The sequence below is a fragment of the Cnephaeus nilssonii genome (assembly GCF_951640355.1).
Source record: "Cnephaeus nilssonii genome assembly, chromosome: 21".
Taxonomy (NCBI): Eukaryota; Metazoa; Chordata; class Mammalia; order Chiroptera; family Vespertilionidae; genus Cnephaeus; species Cnephaeus nilssonii.
In genome coordinates, this window is record NC_137092.1 from 34,200,825 (window position 1) to 34,217,434 (window position 16,610).

Below are 16,610 nucleotides of genomic sequence, written 5' to 3' on the forward strand. Positions count from 1 at the left end.
AAACACCAGTTTGCCTCTGAGGCAGCCAAGGCCCCAGGCCTGCTTGTTAATTATCAGCTGCTAAACAGCACTTTTCTCGTCACTTTCTCATCAGAGCTGATGAGGCTGAGGCCACTGCGGATACAATGCTGGTGCTGCAAAGGGGCTCCCATGCCCCTGTGGCAGTCTCATCAGAGTCCCAAAGCAGGCAAACAAGAGGGACACTGACCCACTTCTGTGGGCAGGCGCTGCACCCCAGCTGAGCACCCAGCCCTGCACTGGCAACGGCAGATCCCAGCAAGCCAGTCCTTGGCCTCAGGAGCTCAGAGTCTAGCAGGAGAGGACATGGGAGTGACGGAAGTCACATGCATGGCAGGCATACAGCGAGTATCAACACCACTAGGATAAGAAAGCCAGTTAGGTATCCTGCCTGGAGTTGAGGGTGCAATCTAAGCCTTGAGGGACAGCTCAGTTCTACCAGGACATAAAAGGATGCACAAATGGAAGGCCCAGGAGACGCGATGGGAGCCTAGAACACAATGCGGAGTGGGCAGCAGTCAGCTCCTGGCAGGGCGAGCGTTTGTGCGCGATGAGGTAGAGGTGGGAAGGAAGGCCAAAGCCAGCTTACTTGAATACCATGTTTAGAAGTCGGAGCCCTTCGCTGGAAGGAAAGGGGAGGCTACGAAGGTCCCTAAACAGAAGTGGTGTTTATGGTCCTCTCTGACTGGGGAGGATGGTTGAGTCTCTGAAGAAAACCAGACCAGTGCCCTTGAAAAGCAAGTGCCCGGGAAGAGAATCAGGGACTCTCCCCCAGGGAACAGCTCCGAGAGGTGGAAGGTACACGTGCTCCCCAGCAGACGGACACTCCTTGGGGCTCCACGGTCAGGGTCCACGAGAGGTGCACCTTTCCCATCTCTCGGCCAGGCCTGGCCATCAGGAGGAGCCTGGGGATGGGGTCCCATCTCTGCATCTCTTGAGAGCCCTTGGCAGGCTGTGCACTCTGAAAATGTGCCGTGACGCCAGGTGGCAGGGAGCGCACCACGGCTGTGCCCACGCATCTGTGAGGCTCGGGAACAACAGCGAGCGTTGAGCGGTATTACAAGTGCTGGGAACTAAATCTGGAACTTAATAAACACTGATCTCTAACAAGAGGAATTTCTGTGATGGTTAAGTTTCTAAAAAGAAGTAAGCTCCCCATCACTTGAAGGGATTTAAGCATAGGTTCCACAGATCAGAGGTGGCCAAACCCTGATAATTGTGAGGTAAAAATACACCTTCCTGAATATCACCCTGTAGAGTCTTGAACTCAATAGCATACAAAGAGTGGAGCCCAGAATCTGTATTTTCAAATGTTTGCCAAGGTGATTCTGACCATCGACCTGGTTTGGGAGCCACTGGGCTAGATGGCCATCAGCCATAAACAAGACAAACTAAATACTATTTAAGGTCCCTTTCTCTTGATCCTCTGGCCTGAGCCTCAAAAGCTCCCTCAGGCTCTTGTACAATCCCGCTCCAGCTCAGGGAAGCCTTTACCAGGTGCAGAACCATCTCCGTCAGAGTCAGCACTAAGAGCCTGCTATGACGATGGAATGTTCTCTGCCTGCGCTGCCCCAAACGGTGACGACTGAGCATCTGAAAGGTGGCCAGTGCCACAGCGGTACTAATTTCATTTTATTTCACTTTAAGTAGCCACATGTGGCTATCGTTACCAGACTGGCCAGCGCAGCTTCTGTGAAAGCCCGTCCGTCCGTATTCACTGTGCGATCCCGGCAAATGAGCACACCCGACTCCATTCCCTCCACCACCGCGGCCTGGAGCTCATCCCGGCCTGAGGAGACCCACCTGATGACAGGGAGATGCAGTGCCAAGAGAACAGCAGGAGCGGGGCTCTGTGTCGGCTGTACCAGAGGAAGAAGGTAAGAGAACAAAGAGCCTGAACAGAAGCTCAGCCCTGCGGGCTTGGTCCTGCTCGGCCAATGAAGCTGGAACACCAGGAGCCGCTGCAGCCATCGCCGTGGCTTCCTTGGAGCCAGCAGACCAGACGTCATCCTCGGGGACCGTCTCGTCCCCCAGTGCACAAAAGCCGGGGTCTCAAAGCAGGTTTGCACTGGCACTTTTTGGCTGTACTGGGGTACAGAAATCCAAGAGAGAGGAAAGGAATCTCACCAGAGAAAGTTCCAGACCTCAGAAGTTTTCATCAGGGAAAGATATCGTCTGAACACTTCCAAGCACAACGGGATCCCTGCCCAGGTACAGCACCACGGCCTGATCCAAACCTGGCCGAGGCCTCCAGATTCACATGTGTGGTCTCAGGCCTGGACTCCTGCCCCCCACTGCTCAGGCCCCTTTCCCCGGCCTCTGCCAGGACACGTGCTCTGAAGCGTCTACCAAACAGTGTGGTTCCCTGAGCTGAGAAACAAGGACTGCCTCAACCCTCTGCGATGCCAAAGGAACACAGACCGCCGCTGCAGCCAGTGCGGCCAGGTGGGTGTCACAGTTAAACGGCTGTCACTGTCCAGGAGAGGCCACCCGCCACCTGCCAGGCACGCAGCCTGTCTCTCACCTGGAGGACAACAGACAAGATGCTTTCTGAAGGCTCCCTGGGCCCAGGTTACGGACACGTTCTCTTTGGGGAGGCAGCTGGCCTGCTGCAGAGTCAGCCCTCAGAGAAGAGGGACACGGGAAAGCATGCCTGGGGAGGAGGGCTGGGAGAAAGGCTAGGGCCAGAAAGCACTGTGGGGGAGGGCCGATAACCATCCATCAAAGACTAGATACTTTTTCTGAAGTTTACTGGAAGTTTTCCCCCCTTTCTTGATCTATAAAAAGAAAGAAAGAAGAAGAAAAAAAACAAAAAACATGTTGCAACTTCCTCTGCCACCGCACATGCTCAGGAAAAAACAGGCCCGACCCATTGCTTCACTTTCCCATCTGCACTAACGGTCAATCGCCCCATCCTGAGCCCCCACTTCTGCTCGCCCAGCTCCTGAGAGACAGGAGCTGAGAGCCTTCCGGCACCTGCCTGCTGCCTGCCGCTCCTCCACCTGGGAGGTGAACACACAAAGGATGTGACTCTTCAGAGCAAGAGAAAAGCCCTGAGAGGGCCCAACGGAGAGTAAAAATAACCCGCCACTGTGTCAGCCTGGCCATTTCCTGTCATTGCCCCCTCCCACCCTGGCTCTGAGCGATGGTCAGGCAACACCCCATTCCAGCAAGTCCTATCGGCAGAAGATCCCTGGGGAGGCAAGCCTCTTCCCCCCTCGGCCACACAGAAGGTGACAGCGCCCAGTGATGTGCCCCTGAGCCTCTGTTGGCCAAACTTTTGTCTGCACGACCTCCTGGGTGTCACAGGGGTGAGTTCACGAGGTGTCCCTGTCAGTGCCAGGCTAAAGTGACCCCACCTCTAACCCCTCCAGCCTCAGGGAGCCATCCCATGCCTCTGTATTCTTTGTGGCCAGTCTGTTGACTGACTCATCACTTCCCAACACCACCTCCCTGAACTTCTTTCTTCCTGTGTAAAACCTGGAACGGACCACCTGGCCGACCTGCCAGAGGTAAAGTAAGTCCTCCACGCTGTCGGTGGCAGATTCTGCGACTTTAAGTGAAACAATGGATCATGAAACCAATTTTAGCGTAAGCTGATAGAAACAAGAGTTCAGTTCCACAGCAGCATCTTATCAATGTCATGATGGAACGACGGGATTATTCGAGGACCTGCTGTACTCCTGTCAGTGTCAAGTGGGAGCCTGTGTGAAGGGCCCAGCCCAGATTTAGGAGGCAGTCTGCCTCATCCTCTCGTTCCTTAGACACACATAGGTGTTCACTCCTCCTCTAAACTCTAAGTTCCCGAAGGCAGGGCCTACATTTATCACTGGAGCAATTTGCACAAAATAAGCAGCCATAAATATTTGATGGTAAAACATAAATTGCTAGCTGAACTAAGTACTGAATTATAACGCAGCCACGAGGAACTATTAGAGAGGCAGTAATACAAGCTCTAAGGAGCCCCTTTTAGAGTTAGATGCTTCCATCAGTAACAGCCTCGGGGCTCTGGACTGGCTATTGTGTCTGCCTGCAGACCCTCCCCCTCCACATATTTCCAAGGCCCACTCAAATGTCACTTTTGTAGTGAAGCCCTGCCTGAACCCCTACTTAAAATGTCAACACCACACACACACACACACACACACACACACACACACACACACACACACACACAGCATTCCAGGGCCTCCTCCTCTGCTTTATCTTCTCCTTTATACCTATCACCATCCAATAAGCTGTATCACTTAACTGACTGTTTTGTCTGTCTCTCTCTGCTAGAGTGTAAGCGCCATGCAGGTAGGATCTGTATTTTGTTTTGTTTTTCTGGCCTGTTTGGTACAGTGATATATGCCCAGAGCCTAAAGTAATACTTAGTAGGTGCTCAATAAATAATTGCTAATGAGTGAATTATTCTGAAAATGTTTCCTCAAGACTCTTACTTAGCAGTATTATTTTTAAGGATGAACAACAGAGTGTAAGTAAAACACCCACCACAATGCCTGATACGTAGTATCTGCTCAATAAAGCCTTGCTATTCATCTGGGAAGCCTTTTACAGAGTTGCTAAACTTTCAACAGTGATCTAATGAGGCAGAAGACAGAAGGTTGGTATATGTATCAAAGTCAACCTGCTGCTCTGATCTATCCTTAGGGAGGCTGCAAACGTCAGTCTTGGCTCTGCTAATTGATTTTCTTGAGTAGTAAGTTGCTTTGGCTCTCAGAGGAATAGAAGACACGTAAGGCAAATCCTGCTTAGAAAAGTGGGGGGTCTAGTCTAAGCTTCTACAAATCAAGCTCATTGTTCAAAATTCCTCTCATCTCATATAGCAGAAGAATGAAAGGGGCCCATTCTAGGCCAATTCTGCCATCTGAGCCTCCTGATGGCCAGTCAGCAGGGAAGACAGGAGGCAGGCAAGGAGGAGAATACGTGTGTAAACACTGCTTGAATGGCTGACTGAATAAAACTACTACAGCCAGGAGGAGGGTGAAAGAACAGTGGCCTGCGGACAGCGAGGACAGAGAGGAGGGCTCCCAGGCCCCAGGCTCCCTGGAACCTGGCTGACCACCTCTTTCCCAGCATCTGGTTGTCTTCTCAGTAGTGAGGTTGCAACAACAATAAATGAAGAAAGCTCTTCAATTTGGGGTCCTTCCAGATCACGTTTCAGTCCTTTAATTTACAAATGAGGAAACGGAGTGGGGCCCAGACAGGTTCTAGGACTTGCTGAGGACCACGCCGCCAGGTCTCTCAGTTCTGTTTCTCCTGGAAATCTGGGGCATGGAGTTGGGTGGCCCCACGAGGTTCAAACCTCTAACCTCAGTCCCAGCAACTTGATGTGCAACACTGGTCCTCTTGCAACACACGGAGAAAGGCCAGCAGAGAGATCACCTTGGACTGCATCTGTGTGTCTCTGCTGTCTGAAGCTGGCTAAAAGATGCCAAGAGCTGAAGGAAAGCTGGCAAGCTCCACAGCTGTCCCTCCCTCGGTCAAAGTTTCCGAGAGGCAGAAGGATTCATCTCCACGGAGAACAGGAAAAGGAGGGGCTCTGGAACAAGGAGAAGGAGGAGAAGAGGCATCAATGGGAAATGGGGCCAGGGCCCTTACAAGAACGAGAACTCTGTTAGCAGAAGCAGAAGGTGCCAGCTTGAGTCAGCAGATCCGAGTGGGTGGAGGGAAGAAGTGCCCAGAATACTCTCCTGAGAGTGGCATTTTAGTAGACAGGAGGAATAACAGGGACAGACACTTACGGGGACCTTAATATACACCAGAGTCAGTCACACAGAGTCCAGCCCAATATTGTCCTTTTCCCAGAACCTCCTCTTCAACCTGAGGATCAGGGCTAGTACCTTATATTTATGTAGGGAGCATCCACTCACTGTTATCAGTTATCACACCTTTACTAGGCAGCCAGGTATAATGCACAGTGCCGAAGTACTCTATGAATTTAATAATGGCATTCAGTCACCACATGGAAATAAGAGGATACAAAAGTAATGAAGAGGGAGGTCTTCAAGGAATGTAGAATCCAATGTCTTGGGGAGCCCCTTGCACATGGAGAAAGATATTTAAAACGTGCAATAAAGGTTTCCAGTGTCTTGGTGAGTTTGACAGGGAGGGGTGGGGGACCCGCTTCCGGTGTGAAAGGCTTCGTGAATGCAGCAGCATCTGTACAGGAGAGAATAGGGAGATACAGATGGGGCTGGGGCACAGAGGCAAATGAGCTACAGGTGGACAGATGGGATACACACTATGGCAAAGGTGAGGGGCTAGGGAAGCAGAGTCCTATTAAGGAAACAGCATAGATAAGCCCCTTAATTTTTTTAAAAAAAAAATCGAGGTCGGATCAGGGAAGGATTTGGAAATCTCCTGTTTTCTTTAGGCAAAGGGAACCCACTGAAGGGTTTAAGCTGGGAAGCTACATGATCAGAGCTGGGCTTTCGGCAAACTAATCCTCCATGTACCCCCAAGGAATTGAGGGCCAAAACCTTCCTTCCACGGCTGGGGTCTCAGAGTCAGCCATGTTTCTACTGCCTATCCCCACCCCCACCCCCATTATTCTCTAGTCCTTCTTTCTCCAATTACATTTCAAACCCAGATTTGTGCTCTTTGGAAAGCAACTAAGGCAAGGAAACCAAAATAACTGCACGAAATCAGGGACACATGCAAGGGGCACCCATGCCCCCCTTCCTCCTCCCTGAGAGCACAGCCCGGGGTAGGGGACACGAAGGGCATGAGGTCCCTGAGACTCCCACAGGCTCTGCGAAAAGAATGCGATGCTTGTGAGCCTGGCAGCCAGAGGGAACAGTATTAACCTAAGCCTTTACAAAGCAGGTTACTGCACATGCTCAGTTAGTCCCTGTGGCCTTCGGCGCTAGGTGCTGTAAGGAGAGAGGTGCTGTAAGGAGAGAGGGCGGAAGGTACAAGATGACCCCTTGCTGCCCTCACCAGCACAACAGAGCACAGAGTCCGAGCTCTAAGACACACGGTCTCTTCCCGTCACCTGCATTCCTGGGATGCTCTAAGTTCCACACGTGGCCTCAGATGCACAGGGCCACCCTCTCCCTGCCTTGCCCCACGGCCCTAGAGCTCTGCAGATTCTTCGCTTAGAGGGGATTCCCTCCCAGGCCCCTGGAAGCCGGGCCTTCAGAACCTACCAGCCTTCCTCTAAGAATTACAGCCGCCAGGGAAGGAGGCCCAGGCCTGGGGTAGGGAGAGGAGAGGAACAGCACGGCTACCCCAGGACAGGGGCTCCGTCTGTCAGAGTTAAAAATAAACGCTTAGCAATTTACACCCAACTCCTCCTCTGCAGAGGCCCATGGGCCTTGGCAAACATCTCTCCCTGCGGAGGAAAGGCGGACAGACAGGAGGAGGCAGACGTGGAGACACGGACTGGGCATGTAACTCTAGCTGGAGGCAAAAGTCCTACCTTGGCTCCTGTCACTCTCCCCACTCATCCTTCTCCCAATGACCCCTCATCTCAGAACACAGACACAGAACCCTCCCCCTCCTGTGCTATGGTTAGCACCAACACCTGTCCAAGGATTAGAAAAATCAGAAAGAAGAGAATTCCCGAGGCAAATATTCTGCCCAGTATCCACCAGTTCAACAGGTGTCCCAGCCACCTGAGCCCCTTTCCTCACCTCCTGCTCTAGGTCCCCAGGATCCATGGGCGGCAAGGGAAGAGGTCACCTTGATGGACCTCAATGGAACAGATCACCAATCCCCATCCCCACAGTCAGGAGGTAGATGAGACCCATGCTCTCTGGGACCCCCTGCAGGTGGCTGAGCTGGGAGAGCCAGAGGCCAGGGCCTGACGCAGGAAGGAGGTCCAGCCAGGGCCTCTATTCTTGGAAGCTAAGGAGATGAGGTCACACTTTTGAATGTGGTAACTGGAAGCACGCCCCCCTCCCCTCCGTGCTGCAGAGGTGGAGAGTATCGCTTAGCAACGGTCAGGAGTCCTAGGGCAGGTAGCATGCTCAGTCCCAGGGCAGCGGTGAGGGCCTGGGACAGCCAGGGCAGGCCTCTCCGCCTCATCCCCGCACACACCTTCTGGCAGGAAGCTGTTAGCAGGTGGAGCTTGGAGGGAGCCAGAGCTGTAGGCAAAGAGCGGAAAGTCTGATGAACTCTGATGAACTCGTCCACCCGCCTCCGTGTCTCACCCTTCCCCTAGTGGGAAGCAAGCAAGGTGGCTCCCCAGAGCCCTTGTGCACATGCACACAGCTCCGCTCCCTGGACAGGCACCAGCCACGGCTCACTCCCAGCACTCAGACCCCCGTCTGCTCCCAAACTACCTACCCAGCTCAGGCTGGGAGCCAAGCGGCAAATGGGGAGGGCGAAGAGTGACAAGAGAGAAGTTCAGTGTGGCAGGAAGACCTGAGACAGACACCAGGCCTGGCATGAGGGGAGACTGCAGCAGTGGCAGGTTTATTTTTAGCTGCTGGGACAGAGGGGCTGAATCCTGGGCCAGAGTCCAGGTTGCCTTGGAACAATATGGATAATCATAATGGCAGCAAAGTGACCAACTCAGTCACCTGCCTGAGGAAGTGGAGGGGTGCAGAAGGAGCCCCCAGGAACACAAAGGTGGAAGAGCTGGCAGGTGTACTGCCAGCAGGAGGCCTCCCCTCCACTGTCTGAGACCAGAAAGATTTCACCTTTGCTTCAGGTTCAAAAGATGCATCTTCGTAGAGAAAAGCTAAACAGAGAAAAGCCCTGGGCAGAGCGGTTCCCTTTGTTCCCTTCATCTCTTCTGAGACAAATAAAGCTCCCAATGGTGGCCCTGAAGCTTAGCCTTTGGTCACCGCCCTGCACCGAAGACAAGTCCTGGAGGGACACCAGAGATGCCTGGAAACGCCCCTTAAAAGTAAGATACCCATTCTTCTGGCTCTTTGGGAAGCTCGGGTTTCTAGTGGAACAAACACACAGCCTGGCTGGTCTTGGAGGGAAGATCCGTTACAGACAGGGACTGACCTTGAGGCCATGGCCCAGCCTCTACTACCTGCCGGATGGCGCAGTGGCACACCAAGGTGTTTTCTGGGTCAGAGAATGAAGATCCCAAGAACCCTGTGCTGCCTGGCTGAGCACAACTTCATCCCCTTTCCCCTGTGTCTCTTCTCCCTCCCACCCAATCTGATGGCCCCGCACACAGGACCCGACAGTCCTAAGCTCCAGGCCTGAAACAACTGCTTTAGCCTTGAACGGGCAGGAAGAAGAGAAAAGAGAACACAACTCACCAGGCACCCCCCTCTCCTCTTCCTTCTTCAGACTCCTGATATCCCTCTTACCCAGTCCTGCGGGAAGGACTGGCATCTGAATGTAAATCCTAACTTCCCATCAGCTCTGGGAATCAGTCTCCAACTCTCACCTCAGAACAGGCCTAGTCCCTGCTGTACCTCTGAGTGAAATAGAAGAAGACACACATATGGATGGACGCAGCCACCTGAGGCAAAGGCTGACACGACAATGTGCTAGATTACAGCCTCACTCCCTCACTCAGCAGGTGCCCCTGCACCACCCCTCACAGAGCCATGTTTGGCCTCATGACTTCAAATGGGAAAAGGGTTCCAGACAGGAAGAAAAAAAAATTCCCCATCTTCACCAGCGCACTACGATTCTTCTATTTCAAGGAAGTAGATTCACACCCCATGGAGTTACACCACCCATCCTCTCTCACAGAAACGCCTCTGAGTGTTCACACAGCAAGGTATGGGTCCCTTTACCAGCTGCTCAGTGATGGTAACTAACTGGACACAGGCTGTCCTATCAAAAAGGCATCCATGCTGGCCCACATCCTGCTGATGGTCCGGCATGTCAGCAAGCTATCCTGCCCGCCCTCCCTCAGCCTCTTCTTCCAGGGCAGCCGTCCACTGTCCCACAAAGCCAAGTGCTCAAGGAGCCACTGACAGCCTGCCTGACACGCTGCTATGTGCACTGAGGCCTGGAAAGTTTAACTGACCTGCTCAAGGTCACATAACCTGCTAGCAGGACACAAAGACTATGTCTTTTTCCCCCCTTTCTAAGCTAGCACATAACCCATCACAATGGGCTCATCTCTAGATATTTCCATCCATACATATCTTAACATACAAAGTATCAGTATTCCCCTGAAAACTAGATCTGATTTGGTATACAGCAAGCTGCCACAGCTGGGTGGTCCCTTCTCTTTACCAGTGTCCCCATTTATAAGGTGGCCTACGTGGAAAGATCCTAGTGACTGTCGGTGGCGCTCAGTTTTGCACTGTCAGGTCTACAACCCCAGCAACACTGCCGTTAGCAGATCAAGCGGAGGTCTCAGGGGAAGCAGGTCCCAAGACATGGCTCTCACGCTGACACCAGGTAGGACCTTGGACATACCACTCAATCCTTGTGGACGGGTCCAGCCTTTTCCTCGGGGAGATGGAAGGAGTCAAGAAAGATGACAGGGGAGTAAGGTCCGCTCTGAGGTGCTTCGAGGTATGGGTCCCTTCACCACGGGGCCTTAAATCATTGCCAAGAGCAGCTGCAGCCCCTTCAAACACGAAGAACAATTCTCCTCTGCCCTGCCCACACACCCACCCACTCTGGGGCACCTGGGAAGACGCAGTACAGGGAGGAGGGGAAAGAGAGGCCACTGTGGCAGGAAAGGAAGACTCTGCCACAGACATGAAACCAGGGAGAATCCTGGGTCAGAGCACGGAGGACCACTTGGGATCGTGCAAGGGCTCAGAGTCAGATGCCCGTGCTGTCCTTCCCCTGTGGCTGACATTCCTCCTGGCACAGACTCCATAGTGAGCAGAGCTTTGGCCCCTCCCCCAACCCCAGGATTGGGCCAGGGATTAAGTTTGCCTCCAGCAGTCCTGAAGCTTGGCTCCTCCCGGCCTCACCCTGAATCCCCTGCGCCTGCTTCTTAAGTAAAACTATCACCTGATGATGGCCCAACTCCTCCGATCCCAAGCAGTCAAAACATAGTCATCATGGATACCAATACCTTCACCCTCCTGAAGAGGAGCCCCTACATTTTCCAGACACCCACCAAACACCTGGTCCCGAGGCCTGGGGCTCTGCTCCACCCCCACCTTCTGTAAGCCGCTGATCCCAGACCTCAGCTGAAGATTATTTTCAAGCTCCATCAAAGCCCAGGATTCACAAGTGAAAAAGGACCATGAGTCAACCGGCTTTGATCCTGCTCAGGGGATGCCAAGCGCCCTGCTGCAGTCTGCAGGGGCCAGAGCCCCAGGAGAGGGACAGGGTCTCTGACACCTGCCCCCAAAAAAAGCCTCAAGCCCCAACCTCAGCAATTCCTAACCTTCCTTTATAACGTCCTGCTCACTTACTTCATGACCCTCAAACACTTTAAAACCTGCTTTTAATAGCAAGATGGCTTAGGTTCAATTCTGAGACACCAGACCCACTTGCTCCCTACCATCTGGACCTCCTTCTCTCCCCTCAACTCCACTACCCAGGGCTAACATCACCATCACCTCCTGCAGGTCTGTTCCTTCCTCAGGGACCCAGTAATGAGCTGTTCTCAGCTCTTCCGATCCTCACCGATTCCCCGGTGTCAAAGCTCCTCTATTCCCAAGCACACGATTTAACGCCTAGACCAGCCAAGTGCAGTGGGACTTTCTGCGGGGATAAGCATGTTCTTCGGAACTGTTCAATCCAATAGCCACTGGCCACGTGTAGCTCCTGAACACTTGAAAGGTGGCTAGCAACTGATTTTAATTTAATTTAGTTTAATTAATTCTAATTTTAATAGCCATGCTTGGCGCTTGGTTACCACATTTTACAGTAAAACCCTAGACTACATTTGTTAGTTTCACCTTCTCCAAATCGGTTTCTCGACCCCTCAAATTTTAAGGGTACTTTATACGTCTGTGCCCTCCATACAACATGCAGTAGGATGCTCAGTGATCTATGAACTACCTGTGACCAACGTGAATGTAAGAGGCTGATCTGGTCAATGAAACTTGCCTCACCTTCTGATCCTACCCAGCAAAGCCCAGGCTGGACACTGCCCGTCCCCCAGCCACACTCCCATCTTGCTCCCCAACAGGTATGCATGAGGTGTGCTGGGTAAGGTGCTGCCTTATGGTGGGGATGTGGGAGCTCTGGCCTTCCCTCTGACAGTATCCAGACCAACCATGGCAGGTTCAATCAACTCCCCTCCAGAACACCCAAGGCAGCCGTGTTGCTGTGACACTGTGTGATCTGGGGAGAAAGGACGCTGGAGAAAGGGAAGGAGAAGACACCAAGGACCTTGTTTTCTCTAACCCGTGCAATGGAAAGGTAAACAGAGATAAGAGATGACAGCATCCTATATTTTTTTAAGCAATAACATGTTTCACCTAATCTGAGCCACACAGCAGAGAGGACAACAATGCCAGCTTTAATTAAATTTGTTCAGCTAATAACCAGGAGTCACCATGACACAGTGAAGCAGGAAGCAGCTGAGAACTGCACAGGGAATACGACCAATTATTACTCAAGTGGCTTGAGACTAGGTGTCCCTATCAAAGAAACAGTTCATAGAATTCCCATATTCTTGCACAAAAAATAATAATAAATAAGATTTCTATCCAGCACTCCCTAAAAAAGGAAAGGAGTGGTGAAAATGCTTGTTACCATAGATTCAAAACGCATGGAGCTGCTGAGATGGTTTATAAACTCCAATTTCAGGGATTACTGCTGAGGAATACCCACCCAGCACCCCCTCGCCCAGTCCAGGAGGTCCTGGGTGACAGTGTAGCTCCTCCTGGGGCAGCAGCCAGTCCCAGGGACTAGCCTGCTGATGGCACTACAGTTACAAAGTGTGAAGAGGCCTGAGACCCTGAGTCAGGTGTCCTGGGTTCTAATCCTGACTCTGCCAAGTGCATAGCTATATTACCTCAAGCACGTCTTCGCTCTGGGCCTTGCTTTTCTCTTCTGCAAAATGAGGGGGTTAGATGAGATGACCTCTAAAATCCCTCTGACTCTGAACTCAGCAGAAGCAGCCAGGAGAGATGGTGAGGTGAGGTCATAGCACCCACCAAAAGCATTTACCTCTTAGAGCTCTCGGGTGGAGAGAGAAGCAGCAGGGCGGGCAAGTTGAGACTTAAATTTTAAGCAGTGATTTCACTTAATCAGGCTAAGAGGTCACAGACCACAGACAGGGAGTAGGGCATCTGGACAGCCACCACCTCCCATAAATTCGCAGGCGTCAGAACCTTCTTCATCAGAGGCCCTGCTCTCTGCCCCAAATCCCCAGGAATGGTGTGACACACTGTGGAGGGTAGAGGTCTTTCCCTTTTTCTGTAGGCACCATCCCGATGGGGCAACCCCTCCTGCCCCTGCCCCACCCCCATCTTCCTCTCTTGCTATATAATCAAAACACTCCTGGTTTTGAAAATCACTTCACTACTCAGCACCTAAGGTTGAGTTAATCAAGAGTCAAGATCTAGAAATCTCTTTGGTGTATACGTCTGGCACAGGATGCTTTGAACCAAATTCCCCCACAGCTGTAATTATGTGTTGGCCAATATTTGGATATGGAAGGGCTGTTGACACTGCTGTCAGTCTCCCAATGCCTCATCCCTGCTTTCTTCCTCTATTATTAAGCTTTTCACAAAGATGTGTGGGAAATCTACAATTTAACAGTTGAGTCAACTTGTAAGATCTGGGAGCAGACTACCTGTCAAAACAGACTCTGACTTCTATCTTCACCCATTGCTAACCTGAGAAGGATAAACGATGCGTGTTATTTAAAACACTGCTGGATTTTCCCTTTCTTTCAAGAGCTATTCAAAGAGGGTCAGTATCCAAATCCCTCTCCTATTAATTACAACAGAAATCTTAATTGCCACCCAAAAGCATTTTTGAGGGTGGTTTCCTGTGCCCATTAAATAGAAAAAGGAGCAGAAATTGAGAGCTTTTGTTCTAAAGTCTCCATACAATATTCCAACTTTCCAAGAAAATGAGCAGCCAGTGTCCCCAAACTGCTGATGGGGGAAGGCAGATGGCATCTCAGAGGAGACAAAACTTTGCTGGAAAGAACCGTCTGTCACTTCCTCAATGGTACAGGTTAAATGTGGTCGAACAGTCTTCACTAAACTCGACTCCCCAAGGTCAGAGCCATGGTCAAACAACCACTCCCCTCCCAGCCCCAGTTATGAGTATGGAAAGAGTGGTCTAAGGCACAAAAAGTATTAAAGTGTCCATCGTACTGATATATTCCTTCTCCCACCGTCCAACACTGAACAACAATCAGAAGCCCACAACACCACCTTAAAATAGAAACCAAAGAAATCTTGACAGTGTTGAGCTAGTTGAAAGCTCTCCCCCAAAAAGGAGGATGGAAGGAGCAAGAAAAAATAATTTATAGAGGCCTAAAATCTGGAAATTGGACATTCTTGCCCTCTCCAATCCTGAAGTACATACCAGGGTTCTGTTACATCTAATTATATATTCCAACAGTCCCACCCATAACACACACATATCTGAGTTTTGTATGAATAGCTGAAATACAGCTAGCAGTGGGGGCTGAGGAGGAAAAGATAAATATAACACAGGAAGTAATTTTCTCCTCCAATCATTAACACCCCCCCAGGGGAAGTAGGGGTGATGTGTCACCTTTAGAGATGCGGTTTGATATGAAAACCCTCTGAGGAGAAGACCTTTTAAATGACTCTGAACACTGGCTCCCGCTGCACTGGGACTACTACACTGGAGACTCATCCATCTCACCAGACCTCCAAGTCCATTCTGGTTAACTTCTGAAGTAGGTATTCTCTCAAATCCCCATTTTTCCTCCTACCACACCCCCTCAAATAAAAAAGAAAAAGAAAAAGAGGTTGGGTTTCCCCAATTCAAGGATAACGCTCCCTCCTCCCACTGTCCACCAATGCATGTCCAGGACTCAAGTGGCCCCCGCCGATCCGATCTGCGGAATCGGTACCGGGCCAAGCGTGGTTTCCAAACCCGGTTGACCAAGATCAATGACGCTATGGAAACAGCAGACGCCGCGCCGAGCCCGCTGGCCTCCCATCTGGAGCCTCCCAGGCGCGGAAGGTAGGAGGGCGCCTGCTCTCAGATCAAAACAATCCCTCCTCCCCCGGGGGGCGGGGGCGGAGGGGGGCGGGGGCGGAGGCGGGGGCGGGAGGCGGCCCGGCGGAATCCCCAGCCTCGCACGACCTCCCGGCCGGCGCGCGCCCAGGAGGCCCGGCCGCACTCGCGAGGCCCAGGGAAATGAAATCACACATTCCGGCTCCCAAATAAGGAGCGAGGCTAAATAAACCTCTGAGATCCGACTTCTCCAAACCAACCGACCAACCAGCTCAATGAGTAATGGGTCTTTTGTGCCCGCAGAAAGAAAGGAAGGAGGGAAGAGAGGATGGGGGGAACCACAAACCCCGGAAAATCACTTCCTCGAGGCGCGGTGAAATTTAGCAGAAGTGGTCCCGAAGCCAACCGTTCAGACTCGGCTGGATCCCCGCTCAAACCCCAAAATGGCAGAGTCCAAGGGGAGTCCTCTCGAGTCCCCCCGCGCCCCCCCCCGCCCCGCCACTCACACCCGAAGTGACCGGAAACGCGGTGCCGGCAGCGCGGTCTGCTCATCAGACCTGACCTTCCCGCTGCCCGCGCCCCGGCCGCGCACTTGGCACCCTCGGCGCCCCGACCCACGGCCCCGCGCGGCCCGGACGCCCGGCCCGGGACAGGGTCGGCGCGGTCACGCTGAGCGATCGTGCGCTGCGGCCGCTCCCGGCACCGGGGTGGGTCCCTGGGAGCTCCCCGGTGCCGGTCCTCCCCTCCCGCGGCTCCCCGAAACCTACTTTTAGGGCGAATTTCTCCTGCGTCCTCTTGTTGAAGATCTGCAAAACTTTCCCGTTGATGCCCAGCCCCAGGACCTGGGTGGTGACCTTGTAGTCGTCGATGATGGCGTTCTTCTTGATCTGCAGGCTCGACTTGACGTGGAACTGGGGAAACTGCTGCGGGGGCTGCGGCGGCGGCTGGGACGGGGCGGGGGGCTGCGGCGGCGGCGGCGGCGGCGGGTTGGGGAACAGCACCGGCGGGGTCTGGCCCTGGGAGTTGGACAGCATGGTGCCGGGAGACGCGGGAGCAGGGGCGGGAGGGCCCCCGGCCGCCCCCTCCTCCGGCTCCGGACAGGGTCCCCGCCACCCCCCGCCCGGCGACGAAGTTTGCTCCGGGCTGGAGCCGGCTTCCCCGGCCGGGCCCGGCTCCAGGCTCGGCGGGTCGCGGGGCTCCGTGGGTCCCGCCGTGCTCCGCTGGTGCCCACCGGCCCTGCTCCCACCCTCCCCCCGGGGGCCTGGCGCTCGGTGGAACGCGGGACGGCGGGGGCCCGGCCGGGGGGGAAGCGGCCGCGCGACAAACTACCCTGCCCGGGGGCCCGCGGCCGCGTCACAGGCTTGTCTACGTCCGGGGCCGGTCCTTAAAGGGGAGGGTCGGAGGGGGCAGGGCTTGGGGAGGAGGGGCGGGGCCGGGAGGCGTGGGCGTGGGGGAGGGGCTGGCCTTAAAGGGAAGGACAAGAGGCCTCCGAAGCGGGGAGGGCGGGGCTGGGGGCTGGGGGCTGGGGGACCGGAGACTGGGAGTGGGAGACTGAGAAATCCTAGTTCTTCATTAAT

The 16,610-nt window shown here is 53.3% G+C and overlaps 1 protein-coding gene across 1 annotated transcript in view; it reads right to left on the reverse strand.

Moving 5' to 3' along the window:
• MAPKAPK2 (MAPK activated protein kinase 2) overlaps window positions 1-16,393 on the reverse strand; it is a 42,103-nt gene extending 25,710 nt beyond the window's left edge. Inside the window, exon 1 of the mRNA XM_079761801.1 lies at window positions 15,801-16,393. Coding sequence (XP_079617927.1) covers window positions 15,801-16,067 — 267 coding nt within the window. The 5' untranslated portion in view covers window positions 16,068-16,393. The remainder of the gene's footprint in view (window positions 1-15,800) is intronic.
• Between the last annotated feature and the right edge of the window lie 217 nt (window positions 16,394-16,610).